Below are 15,936 nucleotides of genomic sequence, written 5' to 3'. Positions count from 1 at the left end.
AAAAAAAGCAAATTATCTAACTCCCAAAGGGAGTCCTCTTCTCCATCCGCGCCTCGTACAAGTAATGCTCCCGGAGGAGATCACCGTCCTTGCGCAGAACTTCGTCCCATCTCTTTGCTCGCCGCTCAGCTCGACGCTTCGCTTTGAGACGCTTCACCCACTAGGTGAGAGCGCTGAAACATCCGTAACTCATTGCGGCCTCCATAGTTATGGTACAGTGGCGATACAAGTATCTTATGCTCAAAGTCGAAGATGTTTCTGAGGAAGAAAGGGAAGAGAAGAAGAGCGAGGAAGAGAGAAGTTTTATGCTTGCCAGGACACGTATTGTGGCCAGAAAACTGCTCGAGGTCTCACAGCCAGTCAATTGCAGCGACAGAAGTGATGTCCAGTACCAATGACAAGATGTGTGGCAAGCCATTCGCATCGTCGAACATGAGCATCGGAACTCGTACGATTGGTGAAGGATCTCTGGTAACTTTGGATTTTGAGGGTCTCACGACACCTATACCAGTCCAAGCATGTAGGCGATGGAAATTTTTGAAAGCGGCCCAACGGCTCCAAGTTGGGGAGATGCCGGAGATGTCGGAACACGTATCGTGTTGCATTCAGATCTTGGGCTGAGGGAAGTATTCCGCTTCACGAAACTTGGGCTAGAGAAGACAGATCAGTCGCTCTGAGCGGGCTGATTTGCGTTCAGCGAACAGGCATGGACTTTCAGGCTTTCAGGACGAGTCATGGTTAAGGATCATTTGTGGACGGCAATGCATGCCTTATGACCGATGGTGGATGAAGAGTTGCATTGTGGAAGTTCTTGAGGGGATGGAAACAATGTAAGCGGACAACGCGTTGGCGGAACTCCGCTGCCCATCACGTGATCTTATCTTGGCAGAAGTCTGTTTCTCAGGCACGCGTCGAACAACAACTCCTCGCCTCCCTCGCCTCCTACATGTTGTCGGCTGTCATTGAGGTCAACGTTTATCCACACTCGTTCCGATACAAAAGTTTGAGTATGACCCTCGCAAGGCTAGGAACATCGAGTCGAGCTCGGAGTCCTCTGCTCAACGGCGCGTCGCCATGCGTCCGACGGGAAAGAGTGTCATTGGGCGACTATTGTTGACGGATCTCTCATGCACAATAGAAGATCAGTTTGGACATTTCACTTTCTCAAACTTATTTGTCACGGCCGCACGATCGGCTTTCCTCCAAAAGATCCCGGAAGCACTCTGCGCGGAGTACAGCTTACACTTTTGCAGCCGAAGACCAGGCCTGGGATAGCATACCACTGCTGTGCACAAGATCTGGTACTTGACTCGAGCTCCACGTGGACGAGCTCGCGATTCTCTGTACGACATCCACCGCCTGTCGTGGTACAGTATTGTGAAGCTGAATGGGCTTACTGTATCTTGAAGCTGCAGATGCTTCAATCATGCACGACGACGATGTGGCGTCGGCGGTGGAAGCCTACTGTACGGACGCATACTGGTCCCCACTTCTGCACGTATGATCGTCCAACGTAGCAACAAAACATCATTATCGAACTCTGCCCGGCTCTCGAACTCGCACATCCCATCAACTTAATTCTGTGAAGACAAACATGCAGTCGTCACCTTCTAGATACAATCTGAGGCGAAGTCACCAAAACGAGGAATTCGATGCAGGAAGCAATAAGCGATGAAAGAACCCCACCACAGCCTCGAACTCCACCAAGCGTGGTCACCGACTCTTGCAGAACGTGGTCGATGAACTTGCAGTTCATTCGCCAGACACACCTTGTTTTGCCATTGCCCGGAGCGATGTTGCAGCCTTCGAGGACATTACATTCAGACGCCTAGCTAATGCAGTCAACAGAACTGCGCAATGGCTCAAAAGGACTCTCAGTCCCAAGCCCGGAACGGTCATGGCATATCTAGGACCTTCTGATATGCGCTATCCGCTGTTCGTTCTGGCGACAAACAAGCTTGGAATAGTTGCTTTCTTGCCTTCCCCGCATAACCCTACACGTATTCAAAATGAGCTGTTGAAGGCGACGAAATGTTCGCACCTACTCTGCGCGGATTCGAAGAGGGACACTGCAGCAGAAATTGTTACGGGGCTTGGCTCTGGAAATCGTGCGTTCCCGGCTGCAATAGCTGTGCCTGAGGTCCAGGACCTCCTTGATCCAGCGCCTGCGGCACTAGAAACAGTCAGCCAAAGTTGGGAACAACACAAAGACAAGCCATTCGTGATCCTCCACACATCTGGGACCACTGGCATGCCCAAACCTATTGCGCTTCCGCACAGCTATTATGTCTACGAGGATGCGAGCCATGCCCTGGACTATCAAGACGCAATGACGACCAAGGCCTTCCCAGCCGGAGCAAGGTGTTTGTGTCTCGCGCCCATGTAAGTCCCTTTCATCGGAAAGCAAACTCTACTGAACTCAAACGTAGGTGGCATGCTGGCGGAATCTTCTTCTCGCTCATGAAGCCTGTCCTGAGTGGCATTATCTCCATCATACCACCGAGCGGACTACCGGTTACTCCAGACCTGATCGAGGCATGCGTGCGAGCTACGAAAGTTGACGTTCTACATTCTCCGCCAGCCATTGTGGCCGGATTGGTGGCCGAAGAAAGATTTCACGGACTTCTGCGAGACTTGCCGAACATCCAGATTGGAAGTGGGCCTATGCGGAAATCGAGCGGTGACCAGATGCTGGGCATCAATCCAAAGGTGAATCACTTCTTTGGCTCGACTGAAACTTACCTTTTACCACTTCTCCCACTGGAAGACCCTGTCGCAGATTGGCAATATCATCGACTGCATCCATTGAGTGGTGCCAGGTTCGAGCCAGTAGATGATGGACTGTTCGAGTTGGTGATCCAGAAGCTCAAGGGTACTGAACAGCCATGCTTCGCCGTGTGTCCCGATGTGACTACGTTCCACACAAAAGATGTCTTGTCTCCGCATCCTTCTAAGCGAGGCCTGTGGAAGTTCGAATGTCGCTTGGACGACGTGATCACTTTCGACACGGGCGAGAAACTGGTTGCTAGTAAGATAGAGTCCACGATTACCGGCATCTCGGAGGTCAAAGCTGCTCTGGTTGTTGGTCAAGGTAGAGCTCAGCCCGCTCTTTTGATCGAGCTGGGAAATCCCACAGATAGCTCTGCGATTCTGGACAAGGTTTGGGCAACCGTTTCCGAGCTCAATGCCACTCTTCCCTCTTATGGACAGATATCAAGAGAGAGGATCGCAGTTGCCAAGCAGCCCTTCTCGAAGACACCCAAGGGCACTGTCAAGAGGCGCGAGACCGAAGTCTCTCTTCAAGCTGAGATCGAGAGCTTGTACGAACAGTCCCAAACTGCCCCGGGCTTGCGAATCGTGCAAGACACAGCCTCTTTGTCCGACGTTTCGGATTTTGTCAGCGCAATTCAAGCCGACGTTATGGGTACAAAGCTTCGCAAAGATGACGATGTACTGGCAGCTGGGATGGACTCACTACAGGTGGCCCGTCTTGTGCGAGAGCTCAACAAAGGTCTCGCGGCGTCTACCGAGCAAGCGGCCAGTCTGCCTCGAATCACACCTGCAACACTTTACTCGCATCGATCTGCAAACGTGCTCGCAGAGACTATACACACCGATCTCTGTGCTTTGCATGCAGGGCATCGGCACAAGGGAGGTCGACATGCGGCAAGCCACGATCACGATTCACATGGGCATTTGCTGGGCAAGCATAGTCGCAAACTACCGAAATAGCGCAATCGCCGCAAATTAGATGCCACGGTGCACTCGATGCACCATACAGTCCTTACAGGCTCTACGGGAAATCTCGGGCCCCACCTGCTGCATCGCCTAATTCGTACAGAACAAGTGAAACGCATCGTATGTCTGAACCGAGCACAGAATGCCCGTGAACAGTTTCTAGTGTCGTTTCCAGATGATAAGCCGCACATGCACAAAGTGCGGTTTTTGTCAACATCCAATCTCAATGCACCGAACCTTGGCCTGCTCCAAAAAGATTTCGAAGACTTGGTACAGAACACAACCACTCTAATCCACAACGCATGGCCAGTCAACTTCCACCTCCCTCTACTTGACGCCAAGAGCGACACCAATGCCACATCCTCAATGGAAACGCTAGACGCCCACGTTGGCGGCTTGAGCGCCCTTATCAACTTCATCGCCACTGGCAACAAACATCCCCAACTTGTCTTTGTCTCTAGCCTCTCCGCCGTTATTCGTCACCAGGACCCAATTACCAAGAAGATTCCCGAAGCGATCATCACCGACCCCTCCGCACCCGAATCTGGAGGCTACGCTCAAAGCAAATGGATGGCAGAACAGCTTCTGCACTCCGCGGTCCAATCTCACACGATTCGCAAAGTCAAAATCGTTCGACCTGGTCAGATAGCCGGTCCACTGCCTGATACCAGCGTATCCGATGGCTCACCCGGAGGACTCTGGAGCCGAGATCAAGCGCTCCCAAGCTTGATTCAAAGCTCTATGGCGATGGGCGTTCTGCCGGACAGCCTTGGAGAGAAGAATCGCGTCAGATGGGTTCCGGTCAACACGTGCGCGAGAGTCATCGTGGAGATCGCAGAGGAGACTTCACGCGCTGTTGTGGAGGGAGCGATTAACGGAGGCGAAGCAGATGAAGTGAAAGTGTATAATGTCAGGAATTACACGCCTCCTGCAGAAGGGGCTGAGGGCAGGGAACTTACTTGGACCGACGACATTCTACCTATTATGCAACAGCATGCCAAATCTTATCGACCGGACACAGCGCAGAAGGCTGTGCCCATGAGGGACTGGATCGATCGCGTGGAGGAATTTGGGCCAAAACCCGAGAATCCAGCTTACAGACTGCTGCATTTCTACGAGGAATTGATTGATTCTGAAGAGGATCAGGGCCTGGGGGCCAAGATAGCTACCGAGAGAGCCAAATCAAAGAGCAGAACGCTGGCAGACTTGGGACCTGTGCAGAAGGAGTGGATGGAATACTGGCTGAAGAGCTGGGAAGAGGTAAATTCGATGTCATGAATCAAGGCGCATGCCTCTACTATGCAAGGAAGCGCAAGGTAAGGAAAATAAGCATCTTTCGCTCAATGATCGCCCAAGCCAGACAGACCAACAGTTGCAGGCATATCATGTGCGTCGGAGGCTCTCCTCAGTCATCTTGCTCCCCAAACTCGCTGCTTGGCATCACATCGATCAATACCTTTGTCTTCACAGGATCGCTCAAAATGCCTTTATCTATACGCCCACCAAGATTGTTATACATGCACATAAAAACTACAACACAACGTTGTTCTTTACGAAAACACATCAACTGGAAGTACTCAATATCGGCCTCTCCATGCTATGTCCTCTCCCACCTCCTGGAACCAGAGTGAATCACTCGTATGCTACGGCCTTCACGCGCGAATGCGACGTTCACACTATGTCAGCCGGATGCTGAGTGCAGTGAAGGGACAATGTCTTTGTCTCTATATCTCTTCCTCTTCGAGGATAAAAGTCGTACCAGATCGCCATCTCGATCCAAATTTCTTTTCACAATAATAACCGAACACAGAGAGAACCACGGACAGAATGCCCACGCAAACGGAATTCCTCTCAAATCCTGGCCTGGTGCCACAAACTACGACCGCAGACTGTATGATTTGCCATGACCAAGCCGTGAGTCCTGTGACAACGAGCGAGTGCCAGTGTCGGGTCGTGTACTGTCGACAGTGCATCCTGGAATGGTATACAGGTGGCGGATCGCGTTGTCCGACTTGCCGGGCGGCATGCTTCACATTGCCAGATGATGATGATGATGATGATGATATGGATGAATCCGACATTTCCGACGATAGCGACGACAGCCACGACTCGGACATAGAAGACGATGCTCCTAGGTTCGGCCTGGATGTCACAATCGCGAATGGCGAGGGAGATGAAACGATCTACCTCCTCCGAGACAATCCCTGGGACCTAGATGACGACGAAGCAGTAGAGGCTATCAGAACTTTCCGCTCATCCTCTATCGATGCCGAAATGTCCATCGATCGGCGCTCGCATAGACCTGCCTGCGTCAAAGCGTACCTTCTCGTCGACTACCTGCTAGCCGATGCCAACGTATTCTACGAAGAGCAACTCGAGACCGCGCTAGAATCCTCCCAGGCAACTGAGGAAGATTTCTGCTCGATGATAAAAGAGCTCGGCATTATGATCGAGAGATATGATGGCGACACGATGAGCTATGAAGAACTCTATGATAACCTGCTTATGAGCGTGTTGGGCCAATTGAGTTCGATGTCGGGGGTCTTCTTAGACATGTGGAACGCGCGTCACAACAACCGGGAGATCGACCTTGACCCTATTCAGCGCTACCTACAAGACATCGTCGAGGAGCTAGCGGAAGAAGAGGAGCGCATCTACTACCGGTTGAACTGGAATGAATCGTAAAAAGCTGGGGTTTGCTGCTTGTGCGGAGTTGATAGTTGCATTGTCTGTTGGATAGAAACTGAACGTTTAGCATGAACCTTCACAAAATACTTGTATCTTTGATACCACATTAACATGCCGAGCCTACGCCCAATGATATCTGCTTGGATGATTGAAGCCATTGTCAGGGTCTGACTTCCCGGTCGTTTGCGTTGATTGACGTCTATTTGGACGTTCAGGTCTCGCGGGTGACGATACCACAGAGAGTCAAAATACTCACAGCGTAGCTGTTCTATTCAGAGAGCCAGAGGCTGGTTTGCTGGTCGGCTGATGATGCTGAACGGAATGTTAGCTAGGATTTAGAAAGTAGCCCATATGTTTGCTACTGCATCATGAGTCTACAAGTTACAATTACGCTCCAGAATCAGCGCTTTTGTCTGAACGCTGCCCGTCTCTCCATTGCCCGACTCCCATAGCAACTTGCTTCACCACATATAGCCTCCTTCAACACTTCCAACGCTCAATCTTGCATTTTGAACTGAGCAGCCGATCCTGGCTCATCCCACCCATAAAGTTTGAATGGGTCGCCAAACATGGCAAACATCATGTCAAGCGCCGGGTCACGCTTAGGTTTCGTGGTGATCAGGACCTTCTGATACTCCTCGAGGAACTCCATCGTATCGATGAGCAACGGCAGCTCAGCCTTGACGAACTCCTCGTTTGCCCACGCGCGAGTCAACGCCAATCGCTTCTCCGTGGGGATGTCAGCCTTCTCGAGCTCGCGAAACTTTGCGCAAGTAGCGTTGAGTACACGATTTCGCTTCTCGTCCACGTAGTCGTCCAAAGCTTCGCGATAAGTACCAGGATTGTCTTGCTTTTCGCCGTAAGCATTGATTTGCTCTCCGCCATTCCACTGATACTTGCTGGAGGGGCGTTCGCTCTCCGTGATGTGCCCGCTGGTGCCATGCTGGGCGACTGACACAAACGAAGCACCATCATGCACTGTTATCGGCTGAAGACTGTCGGCGAGTCTCGCGAGGAGCGGCCGCTCAGGTTGGCGGCTGTTCAGAGGCGTGTCTGCCGCTTGCCACAACACCGCGTGAGTCAACTCAATAATATCAGGAGTCTTCTTGCCCATCAGTTTCTTCATCGAACCAGGTTCGGCTTTGCGCAAGTTGTTCAGTATAGCACGGCATCGCATACTGAAAGCCAAAAAATCAAACTTGAGGTAAACTTCGTCCATCTCCATGCCCCGCTGAGTCGTGTGCAGAAGTTCGACGGAGGTCAGATGAGTCGTTGGAGCTTTGTTGATACGTTGGGCTTCTTTGTACAGCGTAGCATAGAAAGCACTGTAGCCATTCAGTCCACTCGCCACGAGGTCTGCACCATGGGCTCGGCGCCGAGCAAAGTTGGACGGAGGCTGTAACTTCTTCATTTTAGCAGCAATTGTCGGCTTTCCAGGCAGTCCAGGCCGACGTGCAGCGTCTCGGGCGAAGGCACTGGCAGAAACTCCAATTGCCAGGTCGAAATGGCGTGCATAGCCCGCAAGACTATCAGCGTTGCGGACATAGAAGCCATCCATCACCTGACTGGCAATCACAGTCTCCATATCGGCCCATTCGTTCTGAACCAGATCAACGCTGCGAGCTGCACGATACAGATACGCCATGCCGAGCAAAGCCGCATGATCGACTCCCCTGTCGTCGCCAGCAGGTGCTGTGAATGACGAGAGACAATGGCCAACCTTGATGTGACATAGTCGGAAGCCTGCAAGCAGAGGCAAGTGCTCCAGCAGAGTTTCAGGGTTGAGGTCGGACGGCCAGGGATAGCTGCCCACAAGGCCTTGAGAGCGAGCATTGTCCATCTGAGAGAAGTTTCCATCCAGGTTGGCCATCGCTAAGATGTCACGAGCACGTTGGGCGAGTTTTGGGTCACCGCAATCTCGCACCTTCTGCTCGTAACCCTTGAATCGAGCTTGGTAGGAGCTTCGCTCGAGGGTATCTTTGAGCACCTCATTGCCAATATGAGTTTGACCGGCAAATGCAGGCATAGCATCTAACAGAACCTGACATCTCGCCACAGTCCTGTAGCCGATTAGTTGATGTTCCATGAAGGGTAAAGAGGCGACCAAACTTACTCAATTGGAATCGGGCCTCGTGCTCGACACATCTCCAGCAGATCTTGGGTGAATAAGTCGATCCAGAAGCCTTTGACATTGCCATGTGTGAGCTGGTTATCAAGGACCGATGCCATGTGACGCAGAATTGGTTCGCATTGACGCAAAGTGTCGCAGAAGGGGTGATGACTTTGACGAATGTTCTTGTACCTGGGATTGTGTGCCCCATCGATGCATGTTCTGAAGTCTTGAAGTACGGTCCACGCTGAAATACAGAGTAGCTCAGCTGCGTCACTAGTAGCAGCAATGTTGGTCTTGTTCATGAACAGTATGAGCCCGTTGTGCCCCATGCTTGTCTCGATGCCCAAGAAGTCCGAGATTTCGTCGTAAGATATATCCGGGCCATCGTCATTTGGCTCAAGTCCTGAGACTATGTGCTCGATGAACACAAATGCAGTTTGCGTCAGTTCTACTGCCGCCAGAAACGAGATCTTGCCGTCGTAGTACTCTCGCCAGACGGACTGCAGGTGGTTTCTAATCTCTCGGATGTCTTCGAACATGCACCACACAGACATGGCCATTTTCGATTCCATGTCCTCTTCCAGCTCCGGCTCATCTGGTGGCTGGTCAGGTCGCTTGCCATCTTTCTTCGACGTCACCGGCAAAGTCTGCAGTTGGTCGGAAGGTTCTTCGAGCTCCAAGGTCTCGAATATGTTCTTCTTCGCTGATCCTGCGTGCTTGCCACTGGTGGCCTTGCTGTCACGAGCGGTGGTGTGACCGTTGATCTTCGGCTGCTCGATATCCAGAGCCTTCAACAAGGTCCTCACCTCCTCTAGGACAGAGATGAAATGACGGTGAGACGCATTCGTCGGGGTGAACTTGCCCTTCTGGTCGTTGGCCTCCAATTTTCCATAGAAATCTGCACAGCGCTGACGTCCTCGAATCACATCTTCGATGACCAGCAAGATTGATATTGGAACTTTGGATTTCGGCTTGGCAAGACTGATAATCTTCGCCAGACGAATGAGGGTCTTCGTTGTCAATGGACTCGGCAAATTCATGACGTTGCCGCTCCGCTCGGTGATGCGCTGTGCTTGTTGGCTGAGCCATCTGATGACTTTGGCAGTGCCCAGCTTGTAGCGAGTGTAGTGATCCGCAAGCGGCGAGGCCTCCATGATTGTGGTCCTTGAGGCTTGCGCAAGCAGAAGCGTGTTCGACGGTGCGGCGGCGTTTTGGAGAGATTGGTGTTTGCTTGTGGGCGGGCGGCGGCGGCAGCTGGGTGGGGAGTGGGGGTGGGGATGGACGGCAGCCTGCAGCCTGTGACACCAACAGCAACAGCAAACGCGAGATAGACGCGTGCTTGCCTCCAGGAGTGAACGGGCAGGAGCGACAACTGACCCTAGTTCGTTAGCTCCAGCGTCAGCTTCACTTCGCAAGAACCAAGATTGGCAAGCAGGCATTTTGCTAATGTCACGGGAGTTGATCTGTTCGGATACATCTACCTACAGTCATGCATTTCCGCGAATGCTCGTTTTCACTCAAACTCCAAATAGACCAAAGGTGTCGTGTATCCGGCCCCCACTGTACTCTCTAGCCATTGCTGCGTCCAGCTGAGGTAGATACCCTTCTCACTTGCGACCTGAGGTCCGCTAGGCAGCAAAGCTGGATGCGCCTGCAAGGAATACCCGCCTACAATGTCATGATCCCCATCCTGCCCAACAAAAAGTTTTTGTGGCTCAGCCCATGGTCCTTCAGGAGCAGGTGAGGCCGTGATGTAGAATGTTGCGCTGCCGCCATCGAGTCCCACAGACTGCCCAATCCAGATGAAGCGAGAGAAGTACGAGCTGTAATAAAATGTTCCCTGCCCTCCAAGACCGGCGTTGGCAATCACGTAGGTCGATTGCAAACCCCTTGCCTCAGCAATTGTTGTATAGGACGTGCTGTTGAGAAACTTTGGCGCGGCTGTGGGAACTGTAGAGGTATTGAAGACAGGCGAAGAGTTGGTCCAAGTCTGAGTCGACGCCTGGTAGTACTGGTATGCCGTTCGGTCCTCTATCCGATCTGGCGAGACGCGTGCCAGCACTGTCTCGCGATCGGCTGTCTGGCCATAGAGGTAGGCCATGTTGTCGTGTAGCATCGATCCATAGCGACCGTATCCTATGGCATTCTCGCCATAGAAAGATGTGGAGATGATCTCGACCTTTGGAAGAGCATTCGCATCTGCTGAGGGTGTGTATGTCTCCTTGTACAGATGGTACAGAGGATTGATGGTGATGCCGTTGTTGACTCCGCGCAATTGCTGGTTGGGAATCCATGTGTAGGCAACGGCGCTGCCATCACTTCCCTGCTGTGAGATTAGAGGTGGCTGGTCCGGCCAAACCACATATCGAGTCCCGTCTTCGCACGCTCCAGAGTCCGGGCACTGAGTATTTTGGAGTGGGTAGTAGGCCGGCATGGTCAATGTGTTTCCGCCATACATTTGTAGAATTGAATTGCTGCCATTTGATCCTGCCCCCACTGGTCCGGGTGCCAATAGTGGACCACCACTTGGACTCAAATTTGTCCATGCCGCACTGTTGGTCATCATTGGCAGTGCGATTGGCTTGCCGGTCTGAGAATCGTAGCCTTGAGTGTCTCTGCAAGTCCAGAGCACTCTGTCGCCAATACGGGTTGATCCACAAGAGTCTCTAGTCAATGCCGGGTCTGTGACATTAGCAACATATATCGCTGTCTTCATGATCGGTACTGTCGTGGTCGTGTTTCCAGCGGGTATGCTGTTCTGTGGAAGTGGGAGAGCAAGCGCCGGCGCTGCAAATGCGAGAAGAGTGAAAGCCATTCTCATGGTCCGTATCGGGTTCCATAGTTGACGGGCTGCTCTCTGTTCCATTCCGTAGGAAGTGCGTGAATGTCAACCAGTGACGTGACTGTCGTAGCGTTTGTGTCGTGCCAGCGAGTATGGTGCAGGGTTCGGACTGTCAACGTTCTGTGTACCGTTGCTGTGTCGAGTACCGGACCCGAATTTCTGTGACTTTCAAAGTAGGAACGAGCGTTGAAGCTAGAAGTAAGCAGGTAAAGAACGACTGTAAATGGAACTTGAAGTTGGAAAGAGCGACAGACGAGTACGACAAGAACACATCTACAAACATGAGAGAATTTGGGCGTCTACGATACCTCATATAGCTGGAATCTCCTGAAGCATTGCGTACCACAGGCCGCGACAAAGCCAACGACCAATGCATGCCGAGCGGCGCAGGAGGAATGTAGAAGTGGTCAGGTCGGGCGCGAGGCGAAGTTTGCTTTGCATGAGAGGCAGACAAGAGCGCTTCCACACTGCAACATTGAGGCGAGTGTCTCAGATATTGCCATGTGTAGTCGAGGAGGGTAAAGCGCCAAACCCCTGCGCCGGACTGGAAAGTCTTGGGTTTTGGTGGCCGAATTTTGAGCCGCAAAGCGCCGAACACTCTCGCGCCTGAGGCAGCAACGTGAGTTTCTAGTAATCTGCGTGCGGCGATGGCGATGGAGGAGCCAGCAGTGAAGAAGACTGGGGAAGTAGTTCATGCATCGAAGCATGCGTAGAGTGTCAGCACTGCCAGGTGCCGGTATTGAGTCATTCGGCGCTCACATGCAAGACAAGCCGCCGCCTCTCGTGATCCCGTGATGGGCCGATGCGATGGTCATTCACTGCCGTTGAGGTCTATGCACGCGGTGAAAGGAGCAGATGATTGCTGTGCACAAATGGCGGTGCTGCTGAAGAGGTAGCAGGCAGTCGTCGTTTGTTGCAAACCGAAAGCAACCTCCAGTCTTCTGCCGCAGCTTCACACCCCGTCCATCTCGCATTTTTCTCTTCCACGGCCTGTACGCCCGGCCTGCACGTCATCTTTGGAGTGCCGGAAGCTCGCCAGTGGCTTCGTGCCTGGCGCTCCGCGAAAGCTGTCCAGCTCACGGCCACCACACCATCATCCCGCAGCACTCACCGGCGGGGCGGCGAGCGACTCAAGACTGCTGCACTCGGCTCGACATCCACTGCACTTCACCGCCAGGGAGTGTGGGTGGCAGCAGGTGGCAGAACGTCGCTCTTCCAAGGTGTGTAAGTGTGGCCTGGCCAATTACGTATCTCCTGAGCCTTGCATTTTGCCGCGCCGAAAGCTGGTGCTGGTGCTGGTCTTTTCTGCGCGCTCCTGCCACACGAGCAGCAGAGCAGCCAGCGGCAGAAGCTCCAGCAGCAATCCTCCTTCTCCTCCTCCACCACAACACCTCCCGCTCCGCTCTCCACTCCGCCCCGAGGTCGCTTGCTCGCACACGCAGCTGAGCGGCGACGGGGGTACTATGCATGCCACTAACAGTGAGACCAGCACTCACTGCTCACTGCTCAGCCGAAGTGAGGCAAATGGAGTTTCCTTTGCTTTCGTCACTTGGACTCTACGCAGCTGACATTCGCGGAGACGGTAAGGACACGCCATACACGAGTGCAGCACCTGGATGGTCCCCACTAACACGACGCGTCTGCAGGCAACTGCCTCTTCAACGCCCTGTCCGACCAGCTGTATGGTCACCAAAATGAACACGCCGCCATTCGCTCGCGTGTCATCGACTACATGCGTGAGCATGCCGACTACTACAAACAGTTCATCGACGTGAACCCCGGCGGCGGCATTCGACGCAACCCCAAACGCAAAAATGCCGGCTCCTACTCCTCGCCTGCCTCCTTTCAACCTCCCTCCCCCGCCGATATCGACCGAGTCTTCGAAAATCACCTCGAATCCATGGCCCGTGGCGGCACGTATGGTGACAACATGGAGATTGTAGCCTTCTCGTCGGCAATGGGCTACGACGTGAAGATCTATCAACGTGATTACGCGTTTATGGTGTCGGGTGGCAGTGATGGTGAAGGCGAAACTTCTCGACCCGTGGCACACATTGCATACCACACATGGGAACACTACTCGTCGATACGAAACCTCGATGGGCCCCACACGGGCATGCCCAACGTGCAGGTCAAGGTACTGTCGCCGGAAGAAGAGGCAAAACAGAGAGAAGTCCTGTCGAAGACGTCACCAGTGCTTCCATGGATGATCGATGTGGTTTCCAAGTCGCTACCCTTTCTGGCGGATAAGGTCACCATTAAGAGAGCTCTCGAAGCGACAAAGGGTAACATTGATTTGGCGGTGAACAATCTGCTTGACGCGGACGAGCAAGGTAGCACTTCGTCACAAGTCGAGAGCTCCAGTGTAGAGCGTGACCACGACAGTGATGATGATGAGCATGACGGACCCAACAAGAAGCAGGATCGACGTATGAGCAGAGCATCGCGAGCACACAAGGAGCGGAGTCGCGACACCAGACATGCCCTTTCGACTCTCGTCAACCACGACGGCAGCCAAGAATCTTTCGGCAGCTTCGCTTCGGAGACGTCCACACAACCAGACACCATTCCTCGCTCGTCAAGTACTCAACCAACATCGACTGACGGCAATGACATTTCGCCCAACGTGAAGGCCACGTCCCAGTCACGAGACGCGTCCATCACGACGGCGGCGCCTGCCAAGCCTCCCATTAGAATCAAGCTGTTACCGCCAAAACCTCCGCCCGGCAAGACTTCACAAAAGCAGTCCGGTCCACGTGTATCAGCACGAGACAAAAAGGACATGCAGAAGCAAGCCCAAAAGAAGGCCCGCAAAGAGCGGCATCAAGCTGAAGCCGACTCTGCAAAGCAAGAATCAGCGGCTTCAGTGGGCTTGGCATTGCGTGCCAAAGGTATGACCGAGATACCGCCGGTCGAGCCGCTGCGGACTCTCTTCATTTGAAAGCGGCATCCTCTTCATTCTTTGCGACTTTGCATCTTACGAGCCTGCTTGCTGCGGAAGATACCCATTCTGTTGTTTCATGTCGGAGCGAAACATAGCACTTGCATTCTTGATCATAGCGACGGAGTAACACTCACAAACAACCACAGCATAGGGAAAAATATGGCGTTCATTGAGGGAGAAAATGGGTTTCGTTGATGATACTGGGCGGTGGTACAGTCTGAGACACCACTGGTGCTCTGAAGAGCTCAGTCTCCGGTGGTAACGACACACATGAAGATTTATTGCTTGGCAACATGGACACGGCGCGCTTGTGCGTTTTGCCGTCGTTCTGCTACATTGCGGTACGAGACCAATGCGACAAGGGAGAAAAGAAAGACGAAGCATAATACACTTAGACACCAGACTAGTCACTCGATATTGATGCGTGACTGACCGACTCTGGCAAGAGCTGGCGGCGTGCGTTGGTAATGCCACACATGTCCGCATCACACTACTCTCCCGGTACATGTCATATCTCAACCGAATCACAATTTTATGAGTGAAATAGGCGTATTGCTAACGGGAAGTAGCTCGGGAATGCGTGCGGCTGGTGTCGTGAAATTTTGTGCGATATCGTTCTCGGCGTCGTCGACCATCTGTCTTCGAGCCATAATGGAAGTCCTTCTGGTCTTGCTCTCAGCCAGACGGCTCAATCGAGGCGACAGTATACCATTCTAGTCTTATCACAATGCAGCAGCTTAGCTCAATGAATCTGAGCCATTTCGCAGCATTGTGATAAGCCTCCATGAAGTGAACTGTAAATGACGCGGAGAACAGATTTTCAACGGCGTTGATCTTGTTACTTCGTCAGCTAGGAGCCCTCGGCTTTGCCCATTCAGTCAGTTCGTGAACCTTTCTACCTCCAGCAAGATGTATGCTCTTACGGATGGCTCTGCCGTTCCAGACGCTACCTTAGTTATTCTCGATCACCGACAACAGCACTCGCTATCCTCAGTCACGCCCGACTTGGCTATCATGCTCACATGGGTGTCCATCGTCTCGAACGGCTTCGAATCGTTGTTTGCTTGTGTCGACGAACCGAGGAGGGATTTTGGAAAGCACGTTCTTGCCTGCCTCCTTTCTCAAAACTGCTTCCGTATTAGGGATAGTCGGCCCCACCACGACTTCCAATGAATGGCACCTTTCTCCGACGTTCTCTTGTCCTCGTCCTCGGCTGCATCTTGGAGGAGAACACGATCCCGATACTCTCAGATGACCTGTTCATGTTTGAGCTCTCACAAGCTTCACTTGATGCAGTGCCCATTAATACGTTCCCGGTCCAGTATTCCAGCCTGGCCCAAGCAGGTGCACGCGATGAATGGAAGGCAGTGATGGCATCAGCGCAGTAACGACAACATGTGGTGCTTGGTACATCTACGACATCTCACAGTCACATTTGCGAGAAGTGCGGAGCTAGGTCGTACATACTGCCGCCAATCGCGATTTGAGCTGGCGGTAAACCTGGTCTACTGGAACCTACACATACGGATCTGGAATACCCAGCCAGCGCCACTCTTCTCACTCTTGGCGCATGAAATCAAACGATTCCATGCTCATCGCACTACATGATCG

At 52.7% G+C, this 15,936-nt stretch overlaps 5 protein-coding genes across 5 annotated transcripts; 3 read left to right on the top strand and 2 right to left on the bottom strand.

Moving 5' to 3' along the window:
* Positions 1 to 1,594: 1,594 nt before the first annotated feature.
* On the top strand, positions 1,595 to 5,016 carry CKM354_000511600 (uncharacterized protein; the record flags this gene model as incomplete). Its single annotated transcript, XM_044800377.1, has 4 exons — positions 1,595 to 1,631; positions 1,692 to 2,382; positions 2,430 to 3,703; positions 3,782 to 5,016. The coding sequence occupies 4 exons, from the start codon at positions 1,595 to 1,597 to the stop codon at positions 5,014 to 5,016; spliced, it is 3,237 nt and encodes a 1,078-aa protein (XP_044656312.1).
* A 549-nt stretch (positions 5,017 to 5,565) lies between these two features.
* CKM354_000511500 (uncharacterized protein) lies at positions 5,566 to 6,423 on the top strand (the record flags this gene model as incomplete). Its single annotated transcript, XM_044800376.1, has 1 exon — positions 5,566 to 6,423. The coding sequence occupies one exon, from the start codon at positions 5,566 to 5,568 to the stop codon at positions 6,421 to 6,423; it is 858 nt and encodes a 285-aa protein (XP_044656311.1).
* Positions 6,424 to 6,922: 499 nt separating this feature from the next.
* On the bottom strand, positions 6,923 to 9,693 carry CKM354_000511400 (uncharacterized protein; the record flags this gene model as incomplete). Its single annotated transcript, XM_044800375.1, has 2 exons — positions 6,923 to 8,486; positions 8,540 to 9,693. The coding sequence occupies 2 exons, from the start codon at positions 9,691 to 9,693 to the stop codon at positions 6,923 to 6,925; spliced, it is 2,718 nt and encodes a 905-aa protein (XP_044656310.1).
* A 359-nt stretch (positions 9,694 to 10,052) lies between these two features.
* CKM354_000511300 (uncharacterized protein) lies at positions 10,053 to 11,354 on the bottom strand (the record flags this gene model as incomplete). The annotated part of the gene is made up of 1 exon (XM_044800374.1): positions 10,053 to 11,354. The coding sequence occupies one exon, from the start codon at positions 11,352 to 11,354 to the stop codon at positions 10,053 to 10,055; it is 1,302 nt and encodes a 433-aa protein (XP_044656309.1).
* A 1,551-nt stretch (positions 11,355 to 12,905) lies between these two features.
* CKM354_000511200 (uncharacterized protein) lies at positions 12,906 to 14,322 on the top strand (the record flags this gene model as incomplete). Its single annotated transcript, XM_044800373.1, has 2 exons — positions 12,906 to 12,963; positions 13,028 to 14,322. 2 exons carry the CDS (start codon positions 12,906 to 12,908, stop codon positions 14,320 to 14,322), a joined length of 1,353 nt encoding a protein of 450 aa, XP_044656308.1.
* Between the last annotated feature and the right edge of the window lie 1,614 nt (positions 14,323 to 15,936).

Source organism: Cercospora kikuchii, assembly GCF_019650295.1.
Source record: "Cercospora kikuchii DNA, contig_00003, whole genome shotgun sequence".
NCBI lineage: Eukaryota > Fungi > Ascomycota > Dothideomycetes > Mycosphaerellales > Mycosphaerellaceae > Cercospora > Cercospora kikuchii.
The sequence above is the reverse complement of the archived record's forward strand: the minus strand, read 5'-3'. Positions and strand labels throughout refer to the sequence as shown.